Source organism: Ruditapes philippinarum, unplaced genomic scaffold (genome assembly GCF_026571515.1).
Source record: "Ruditapes philippinarum isolate M1 unplaced genomic scaffold, ASM2657151v2 ctg1123_1_1_1_1, whole genome shotgun sequence".
In the NCBI taxonomy this organism is placed as follows: domain Eukaryota; kingdom Metazoa; phylum Mollusca; class Bivalvia; order Venerida; family Veneridae; genus Ruditapes; species Ruditapes philippinarum.
Window position 1 is genome coordinate 78326 of NW_026854207.1, and position 11429 is coordinate 89754.

The 11429-nt window shown below is 33.2% G+C and overlaps 1 protein-coding gene across 3 annotated transcripts in view; it reads right to left on the bottom strand.

Annotated features, from left to right (window-relative positions):
- LOC132739431 (zinc finger CCCH domain-containing protein 14-like) overlaps nucleotides 1-11035 on the bottom strand; it is a 31177-nt gene extending 20142 nt beyond the window's left edge. For 2 of the 3 annotated variants that reach the window (XR_009627003.1, XM_060727144.1), the window contains exons 1-10: nucleotides 10879-11034; nucleotides 9095-9137; nucleotides 8430-8544; nucleotides 7766-7806; nucleotides 6786-7067; nucleotides 5732-5907; nucleotides 5094-5239; nucleotides 3276-3376; nucleotides 1878-2180; nucleotides 407-484 (exon numbers count right to left, since the gene is read on the bottom strand). Coding sequence is in view for 2 of the 3 variants with exons in the window: in XM_060727144.1 (XP_060583127.1) it covers nucleotides 407-484; nucleotides 1878-2180; nucleotides 3276-3376; nucleotides 5094-5239; nucleotides 5732-5907; nucleotides 6786-7067; nucleotides 7766-7806; nucleotides 8430-8544; nucleotides 9095-9137; nucleotides 10879-10914 (1321 nt within the window). In the remaining variant the exon portion in view is untranslated. Of the gene's footprint in view, nucleotides 1-406; nucleotides 485-1877; nucleotides 2181-3275; nucleotides 3377-5093; nucleotides 5240-5731; nucleotides 5908-6785; nucleotides 7068-7765; nucleotides 7807-8429; nucleotides 8545-9094; nucleotides 9138-10878 lie in introns of all 3 variants that reach the window. The other variant, XM_060727143.1, reaches the window with a different exon arrangement.
- Nucleotides 11036-11429: the final 394 nt, after the last annotated feature.

Below are 11429 nucleotides of genomic sequence, written 5' to 3' on the forward strand. Positions count from 1 at the left end.
AACCTTTCTCATTACAAGATGTCAGAAACTCATCTTATATTGTGTTTCCATGGTTTCAATGGCTTATATAGCTCATAAATAGCTTTGTCCATCTTTCAAATTGCATACTATACTTTATTTAATTCCTCTGATGTTTTAACAAAACTTTTTTACTGTATGCAAAAGCACACAAAAGCGTATACATCAAGTCTTTTATCTATGCCATCATTGTAAAATAAAGAAAACACAATGTAAGGACTAATTACCATTCTTTCAATACTATTATTTCAAAGCAAGCTTAGTTTTACCCCTTTTCTATAACATGTTCTCTGAGGACAAAAAAAGCATCAAGAGTGAGGGGTTGGGGGTGGACAGGGGCAGATAGTGATAAATAATTGAAAGCAACATAAAATACAAATTTCAGTACCTTGTTCACTATCAGATTCAGACTCTTTATCTTCTTTCTTCACAACAACTTTACTCCTGTGTCCCATCTCTCTAAATGCTGAAAACACATTAAAAAATTCCTATTGCTTGTTGTTTTAATCTAGGGTTGTTTTGGTTTTTTTCAGGCATATTCATTTGCAACTTGTTATAATATTCTGAACCAAAGTCTCAAAATATTTGATATAAATGGCACTCATCTCCAGATGTTTCCTATCCTTTGTTAATGTTTAATCAAAGAACATTACTTGAAATAACAAAAGTCAAAATGCTATGTTGACAAATACTTTCTTTTTTTATTATCTCCCTTTACATCGATACTCACTCAAACAATTCACTTTCTGTTAATAATTGTACGAAAGTGATAGACCTCATCTTTTTATGAAGGACACATAGTGATCTTACATGCCCAAAATATAGTGTTCTAAGAAGAGTGGACTTAAACCATCGAACAGATTAAATTATACCTATCTTTGTGTTATAATCAATTAAGGGTCTGGTATTTTGCTTAAGGGATTGACACTGCTTACTAGATTAGATATGTCATTCTAATAAGAGTTGATAAAGTATTTTAACACTTAAAGAATTTAAGCCAGCACATTGGTTGTAAAGATTTCTAAAACATATTAACTAGTAGAGGTCCATATTGCATGATACATTCAGTATCTAAGCTCTGGGCATTGTAGTTTTTACACATAAGGACTTGTACAAGTGTTCTCCTATATAACTTTGTATATAGTAAGGGACACCTGGGGTATGGCCGTTATTAACCACAGGAGCTCTAGTAGAAGTATACATAACAACGCTACATGCCAAAAATCTAAGCTTTTAGCATTGTAGTTTCACAAAATAAGACTTAAATGTGTTTATGGTAAATAAATTCAGTTTAACTAAGTGACCCCTGGGGCAGAGCTTTTATTTGAGGTAGCCCAAACCTCAATTCTGCACATAGTCTCATTACTATTAGTATTCCTGCAAACTATTTTTTAATATCCATTGAACAGTCAAAAGATATAGAAATTTCAAAATTCATACATCATGACTAAGAGTGACCTTGACCTGAGGAAGCCCAAACTTGTACTCTGCCCTTTCACTCATTACATTTAATATTTCTGCCAAGAAGTTTCAATTTCCTCATTTCTGCGCAACATGAAATTGCTAACAGACAGATATGCAATTGAAATGGGATTAGGGGCCATTTCTTGTTATTTTATCTTTTAGTTTAATAGAGGGCCATTGGCCCTTTATTCTATTGTTATGGAATGAACTCTATTCTATTTTGTTCTTTTTACAGTTAGATACCGTAGCGTGTTTTCATTAGTGCGGATGGACAACCAAGTACAGAACATAACATTATAAACCAAATTTTTACTGGCGTATAACCAATAGTTTATCAATTACTTTATTAATAAATCACCTATAAACAACAAACCAAAATTTAGCATTTTTCTCACCTGAAGCAGCTACTCTTGAAGGAGCTACAACTGGGGCTTTAGTCTTTGGGGGAGTTTTCTTTGGTGGCGATTTTGACGTTGGTGCCGTTTCATTCCTTATGGTGTACTTCATGTTTTCAAAACCCTCATTAGATCTCCGTGGCTTTTTCACACTATCTTTACTTGGTTCAGAGTCAGCTCGGTATTTGAGAGCTTCAAGCTCGGTCCTCTTGGAACGAGAGAGCAGACCGATACCAGCAGCTGTCTTCAAGCGTTTCTTCAAGTCAACAGGTTGTCTGTCAGATCTCATTGACGGCTTCGACTCTGTTGGTATAAAAACAATTCATTTGAACTATGTACTGTCTTCAGAATTATTTTTATTCCATTTGAAGCTACATGCATAATAATAAACCATAAAAGAAGGGGTATATGGCCAGATATAATATAACATTTTTATACTTTTAGATACAGTCTAACTTGCCCATGCGACCACATGTATTAAGCAACTTTTGTCTTATGCGGCCACTTTCAATTCCCCCTGTTCATTTTCTCTCTATATCTTTAATGTTTTAAGCGACTTTTGCTCAAGGAGACCAACGATCGCTAATTAGTCAGCTAATTGAGATCAATCTTTTCATTAAATGACCACTTTTACCTGTCAAGTAATTGTGTTTTTAGAGAACGCAGCCTCGTAATGTCACAAGAGTCAACAATCAAAACACAATATATAAATGTGTGAAAAACTCTATTTTCCAAACCGTTTTAGTGTATGCAAATAAAGATAAGTATACGTGCGACGTGTTTTATCCAACAATATCAATAAAACAATGCAACGCTCCGCCCCTACTCAGATGGTGTATACGTATAGCTGTTGATATTTAGACTGCATTGAATTGACCTGGAACTTGATCAGCAATTAAATTAATCCTTCCTTGTTTATTTCAAATGAAAAATGCACAACAGAAAAAAGTTTGACTTATCAGGGTTTCGTGTTGGACACAAGGAAGTACAACAGAAAAGTTTAAAAATTCTGGAAACATGTACGCAATGGATCAAAACTGATTTGTCGATAAATTTGGATTATCGGAGCGTTCTAATTATTAAACATTTATATAAATGAAGTTGAAAAACATTCTTCCTGCAAAAGAAAGATGTCATGTATATATTTTGACTTTTTATCATGCTTTGTCTTAAGAGACCATTTCATTAAACCACCATTTTGGCTGTTTGCCTTGCGCGGTCGCTTAATACAAGTTTGACTGTATTTGCTAAATGGACCAAGATATCAAATATCTTTTATCTAACATGCTGTCAACTATATATGCACGAAAATGGCGTTATCTTAAAACAATGTGTGTGATATCAAACTAAACTAATAATGTGAACAACAGTTTTGATTATCAGAAGAATGGGTTATACCAGAATCTGGTTTCTTGTTTGTTGTAACAGATTTCTCTGCTTCTGTGACAGCCTTCATTAACAATGATTTATTGGCTTGTAATGACTTTGGTACACTTGATCTGAAAAACAAAATAACACATTATGTTTTGATTTCATATACATGTATGATTCACTAATCATGGATGTTAACATGGACACATACTGACCAAAGCCATTAGGTGAAAAGACCCCTCTACATTACGTAGTTGGGGTATTATCACTGTTCAATCTAGAACAAATTTCCAGGGGGCCCTTCGGGCCCATAAACTTTTTAAAAGGGGGTCATTTGAAAATAAAGGGGGCCAACACTTAAAATGAACATCAAATTCAAATAAGGAATTGTATCTTTTTAAGTTACATTGTTCATGTACCATATATAGACCAAAAACGGTTGCAAAATTCCATAACAATCAACTCAACTAAAAAAATGACATTATTTGGACCTTTTTCGAGAGTTCTGTTAGCGTTGATGCAGGCTCAATTTTAAGAACTGATTGGTGAGGAAACAATGACATAATATTCAAAGAAACACAATTATGAATCTTATTTAAATGTTACCAGGGATATTTGATAACAATGTTCAGTTTTTTAATCAGCGCCCGATATATAAAGGAAAATTATATTTTGCAATTAGCTTATAAACTTACAATAGTCGCTAAAAACATTTACCCTTCTCAATATATCCAAGCTAAAAACAAAGTGTCAACAGGTGCTAAGACAATGTATATTGACATACCGGTACCTTTGATCTTTTGTCAGGGCAGCAGTTCTTATGTCACGCTTAAGATGTCTGTATTGATTAATGATATGCACAATGTTTTAGCGCCGACCAGCCAAAGACCAATCAAAGTTTATTTACTCAATTGTCAGACACTCCCTAGCCAATCGTGTTTGATTAGCTCCATCTTTAAGACTTTTTTAATTGGTTGAAGGCGTGTTCGTAATAATTTATGCACACCTCTATAATTAACTCGCACTTTTTCACAAATATATAGTTTTTTTTCCCCCGGAAAGTTATTGCATATTAATTTGTTTTGACCGTTAAAAAACTATAACTACGTATTGGATTATCTGTGACGATTTGTTTTGTTTATAAAAGTAAGTAATAGTTACGGTACGAAGAACAGGTCTGCATAGTATTTACAGACCCGGACCGAGAGAGCGTAGCGATCAAGGTTTTAAAAGGGTTACCTAGTGCGGTAACTATCTTACCAACATGCTCTTGTTTTTCTATACAAAGTTCAGTTTTGAATTCAGTATTTATTAATATTATTCACAAGAAACTTTTTATATACTTAATCAGGTTTAAGATCATTAATTATGGCATTTTCTATGAGTGCGCCCGTCGGGCCCACAGTTGAATTTGTTTTGCGCCGGCGGTCTTTTCAGGGGGTCAATGGCGCAATGGCGCGCTCTAGATTGAACACTGGTATTATAACAAAATACTGAATTTCAATCCCTTTAAGATCAGTTTTATTATGAAATCTATGTTTACTATGAATGAATAAACTATGACATTTAAAATTCAAGGTTAACATAGCAAATAACAATATTTATTCTATGTTCACTGCAATTACATACTGCAAGGAACAATAAACTAACTAAAATGCTATGACTGTCCTTTTGAAGATGAAGATTTTGTCACCTGTTGAGTTTTAACAAATGTTTCCCATTGACTTGACTTGTTGACCTAGTTCTTGCTCATAAACCTAGTCATTCAACAACACGTCTCATGCTTCTTACATATTTCACAACAGTAATATCAACAGGTAGATAACATGGATAATGTTTTCTTACTTTCTCTGTGGTCCTCTAACAACACTAGCAACACTACCAACAGCCGGGTTAGCAGGATCATATTCTTCATCCTCTATTTCCTCATATCTTCTTTTTACTGATGCTACAAATGATGATGGTTTCCTATGTTGATCTTTTGATTCACACTACAAAAATAAAAAATAACTTTTTTAATAATTTTTTGTATGGCAAAATGTGTCTATTGGATAATGATGCTCCCATCCCCCTACCATCATTTTTATCTCGAAGTATAGCCTTGACCTAATTTTTTCACATCCTCTGAACCTAGTAGACATCTCACATACTCATGTGAGGAAAAAACACCCATTGTTTTTAGCAAACTAACTTACATTATTATTTTTTGTTATCAGAAGATCACAGCTTCATGACAGACTGAAAGTTGTATGTATGACCTAAACTAAATTAACTTTTTCTGTTATTAACTTATGATGTAATATACAGCCACTGCCCCTTTTTCTTTTGAAATGGAATGAAAACTAATTTATCTTTTGTTATGAAAAGAAGATGGTGAGGTCTATGTACTTAAACTGATTGTGCATACAAACAATTGGAAGGTCAGAAAGAGAAGATCAACAAAGACAGCCAACAAGAACAAATGGTAATATACATGTATTTACCTTGACATGTTTGCTAGCAACTGCACTCTTAGATTTACTGGATTCTCGTGTGGATGATTTTTTCGCCCCTGAAGATTTGTCAGATTTGGTTACCTTTGTAGTTGGAGGTTTACCAGTTGACGATGTCTTCACTTGTTCTTTAATCTCAGCCTCATTATTCTCTTCATTAAACTCATCTGTTGTTAAAATCATTGTCTCATTATAATATAACAGAATGTGAATATATATGCAAGTTGAACAAATAGTAATTCGATTTCAAATACTTTACAAATTACTCGCTTAAAATACAATAATGAACATCATGCTTGAAATAGGGTTGTCCCTGGCACCTTGAAACATATGATACTAATTTCATGGGTGCAAGTTGAAAATTGGGAAAAACCTGAAAACTGTAATTCATAATCATTTTCCTACATAATCTAAAAGTAAAACATGATGAAATTTGTCACAAAAAACCTGAACTTCAGGCATATGCCTGAAAACTTGCACCCATGTAATTTAGCAGGCTTTCGAGTTTTATTTTGACAATCAGACATGCAGGGTTTTGAATTTTGATCTCACTAGTCCTAAAACTAAATGATAATTTAACAAGTGCTGTCCGTAAGACAGAACATTTGACTATTCTAAGTGCATAACATTAAGAGAAAGTATGTAAGTCTGTAAAACCATTAACTTCAAGTTATGGGACCTGTGTCAAACATGTTAGATAATCACTACAAACAAGTGTGTGAAGTTTCAATTCATTCCCTTGAGTAGTTTGTCAGATACCAACTTGCATGCAGAAATTTAACTTAAATGTTACAGCGACACTGACACAAACAGTTGGTACAATAGCTTTCCCTATTTTTCCAATAGTTGAGCTAGAAATGTAAAAATTCTGGTACTCTTCAGATTGATTCAAAGTGTTTTTTACCCATATAAAATAATCATTCATCCACTTTGTTTTGAGAGTAAATATAATTAAACATTTATAATGCTGTCTGAACATTAAATATAATAAGTAGTTTGAAAATCTATACACATTCCGTTAAACATTAAGATAATTGACACTCACCAGTGTTTTCAATGATTTTAATCTCATCACTAGGATCTTCTTCTGTTGTTTGTACAGGTTTCACACGAGCTGTATTGACCTCTGCTTTCTCCTCCCCTTTTCTTCCCTCCCCTCCACTTGCCACCTTCTTCTGCCTGTCCCCTTCTGTAGATAACTTTCTCGGTTTCTCCCCTTCTGTTACCTTTCCTGACTTCTCTTTATCGCCCTGAGATGGTTTGTGTTTTCTTTTCTCTCCTTTGTGTTTCTCTTTTTCCTTAGATTTAGGTTTACTACCAGCATCATCTGTACATGTACATACAACTGATTATTAGCATATACCTTCTTACAAATCAAATTATTAGCATGTATCTTCTTAAAAATGAATCTGTACAAATTTTACTTCACCAATTCCCCATGATATAAATGGTAGCCAATACAAATATCTGGAGTGAAAATAAATGTGACAATACTTAAAATAGCTAATATTACAATAGAACAGAATGAAACACATGTGGCCTTTAGTAGAAAACCATAATCTTAATTTTACAGAATAGACAAGTAAAGAATTTTTGTCTGGACAGATTCCCTTGCTTCCGTGTTATTGATGATCAAATAAACAAAGTTTCACTGTTTAAAAATCTTAACACAAGTACACTTGGCAAAAGAACAATGAAACAGTGTGTAAGTTTTATCACCTTTCTTTTACTATAAGAATTACTTTAATACTTGAAAGAATCAAGAGTTAGTAGTATTTAGCAAACACATTTCAAACATTGGCCTTTTAAATCAATATTCTTACTTTCACATACTAATTATGTGCAATTTTTACATCATATACATGAGATATATGGTTTAAACATACTGTATAGATCTTTTCAACAATAACAACAATTACCATGATCTAGTCTCACAAATATTATGTCACAAATTTATCATGAATATTTAGCTTAAATCTGAAGTATAAATAATAATTTTACTTTGTATAAATATGTCATTATTACCTGTATTAATAGACTGTAACTTCTTCAGCAAGCCATGTAACCTGAAATTCAACAAAGAGGAATATGAGTGTAAACTTGTCAGTTAAGTGATAGATGTTACCATGTATATTAATACCAACTACCAAAAAAGGTGAACATTTCAAGCTTTAGCTTAGGTGAGTTTGAAATGAAGTTTTGTACACAATCAATATAGATGGAAAAACCTATTCAAAGTTTCAGATAATTACAATTACATGCACATTTATTTCAGCCTATTTTTGTTTTATTAGTTCTGCTGGTAATTCAATCAACAATGGAACTCACAAAACTGTTTACAAATATAAATTGTTGTTTTTTTTCTGTTTATCTATTAACATGTCATTATAGTCTACTTTCCTTACCGCAGCAAAAACACTCAAATCTTTACCAAGCTCATACATGATACTGATGTTCTATTACAAAAATTTAGCAAAGACATACACATCAAAATTTAAAGTTTTAAGCACTTATGGATAATTTGAATACGTAAAATATGCTGATATCAATGTTATCTGGAACTGTTTTCTTAAGTAATAATGCCTTAAATTGACAAATTTCTTGAACATCTTAAACATGATTAAGCGACTGTGGGATTGACTGTGGGATTGACTGATTGATTGATTGATGGACAGATTCATTAACTCACCAAGCTGTGAATTTGTCTGTGTTAGTACCAAGAAATAAACTTAGATCTTCAGTCATCTGTTTCTGTGACTTCTTGTTGGCAACCATAACCATAATGTAATCAGGTAATTCATCATCTGTTATAGAACACAAAGAATATTATGACACAACATAACACTATGACAGAGATCTGCTGAGAATTTGAAAGTGCTGGGCCTTGCGCCCACTTGGTCTGAAAATGATGTGCCAGTTTATGTTACAATACAGCACTGTGACCCTGTCCAAGGTTGAAAAATGCCCAGTGTGATGTTTACAAGAAGGCAAGTCCTCTTAATTAAGGAGATACATGATGTAACTTAGAGTGTAGAATGTCTAGTTTAACTCATACTATTAACATTTATTAATCACAATATATTAAATTCTACTACTAATTCAAAACACTATAGATCAAAACAACCATGATCTCAGACATACACATGATGACCCCAAAATAAATACTGACCTAGACTTCTGACCTTCAGAACACAAACCAATAATGGTCATGTCACTGTGACCATAACTTCTAATATACTGACCCAAAAATAATATGATTATTCTTCTGCATAAGATACACATTAATATTTTTATACCACTTTTTATCTGCTTATGACAATTTTGCATATTTTACTACAGCTTACAAAAACTTACCTACATAAGCACCTTGTTCAATCAGTTTTGCCTTTATTGCAGACTGAAATGAAAAGTAAAACATTGATATATATCGTCTTGTACACATATGTAGCTTAACTGCACAACAGGAACTTGAGAGTGTAATTTAAGACTTTTGATTCACACAACAGGAACCCGAGAGCCTAACTTAAACCTTTGATTTTGATTCACACAACAGGAACCCAAGAGCCTAACTTGGACTTTTGATTTGAGCTTAATGGCTTAATGCCTGCATGCAAAATTTAAACAAAATTTATTGAATGGTTTACGAGATATGGATACATTTCTGAATAAAAACTTGAACGGCTCTTATTAAGAAAAAATTAAGAAATAAGAAAACTTTAAATCATGTATAATATCATCCTTATGAAAACAATATTTCACTACACAGGTCTTTAGTTGATCCCTTCACCGATTTACATTTGTTTATTCACCCATACATTCTCAAAAGGGGGTATTCGTGGCCAAGTGCTTAAGGTTGTAGACTTCAAACCTCTTGCCCCTCGCTCCAGGTATTTATTTTTATTTCAGGCAACAGATGTGCCAACGAAAACAAACAAGTTGGCTAAGCGTCAAAAGGGATATTTTATACACAGCCTGAAAATATGAACAATTTTAACAGAATTTCAACCGATGATATGCATCGCCAATCTGTTAATAATGAAACCCGTTACTGTATATTCAAAATTCAAATAACACCGGGCCAGGAAGTCTTAATTATTTCATGCAAAGAAGCTATTCAGCTACCATTCGGAACATCGGTGGTTCTACTCAGCTGCTCACGTGTGCCTGAAATAATGCATGGAGGGGGCACCCGAGGTCTTCATTCTGCAATAAAGCTGGAAAGTCACTGGGCCATATTATGTGTACATTTGTGCAACGTAAAGTCCAACCCCACACAAAAGTATATATAACTGTAACCATAAATCATCAGTCTATATCATGAACATATATGAAGTATTGAAATTAAACTTCCTTAAAAAGAAATTAAACTTCCTTAAAACAAACTAGAAATCTATCATAATAATATCTGTCATATGTTGCGGTTCGGACCGGAATATCCGGTCCGAGGGGACCCGCCCATTGGGCGGTAATGAGGCTTGCCAAGTTACCGCCCATGGGCGGGTTCCCGAGGGACAGATATTCCGATTCGAACCGCAAACATATGTTAGATATTTTTTCTTGCCTATTCTGCCATATTATTTCATATTTAAAATGGTTTACCTCAATGTGATATATGTTCATGGAAATTAAAGTCATTTCATCCCTAACTATTTTCTTACAATAGCGTATGAACTTACAACTTAAATAACAACACTGAAATGACGTCATCATAATCACATCTTTCCCTTCTAAAACGATGTCATTTTAACGAGATTCATTCATTTAGTGCGCTAAAATGACGTTGTTGTTTGGCACGCGACTCTTCTGGCACCCCCCATGCCAGATGAAATTTCCGGCATGGGTAAAACTCACAGAAACGCCAGTCCGCTATGCAAGAAAAATTATGCCCTAATAATGTTAAATCCTGCAATGACAGTCCAAAAATTTTTGACTGTGCCATTACAGGATTTAACATTTTTTAAACGCATTTGCATATTCTGAAAGCTTGTTAACCAAACAGAAATTGTAGTGGGGGTTACATTGACCTTTTGGGAGGCCGAAATGACCGTTTTGGGGCCATAAATTTGTGTCGGACTCAACACTTATTTCAGATCTAAATACTGGTATGACTGTTTAGGTTTTATGAAATTATCACATACCCTTATTTTCTGGCTTATTTCAGTTCCTATTTCCATAATGAATACTGCTAGATCTACTGAAACTATAAGTAAATTTTGCGAATTCCAATTTTGCGGCTGCTGTACGTTTGTGTCGGAAATTACTAATTTATAAACGACTATTTCGACATGTCACGGAAAGTGCTTGATCAACACGGTATATAGATAAGGTATTTTCGCGAAAATAAGATAAGGGCTACGGAAATAAGATTTATTTCTGATAAAGTGTAATAAAATGGTATTTTTATTGTAAGTAAATTATTTGAAAAACTGAAATAACAAAGAATGAAATGTTTTGTAATAAAATATTTGACAAAAACGTATAGATCTATAGATATGAAAGTAATGTCTTTATAATTTTAAGAACTGTACGAAAATAAAATCTGTATGAAAATGATATATATGAGAAAATAAAAGATAAATCAACAAACAGAGTCTGTCAAATAGAATTTACTCTGGTGGAAATAACTTTATATGAAAATGATATCTATATTTAGTAAAAGATATTCATATTTAACTTCTCTTTATTGTTG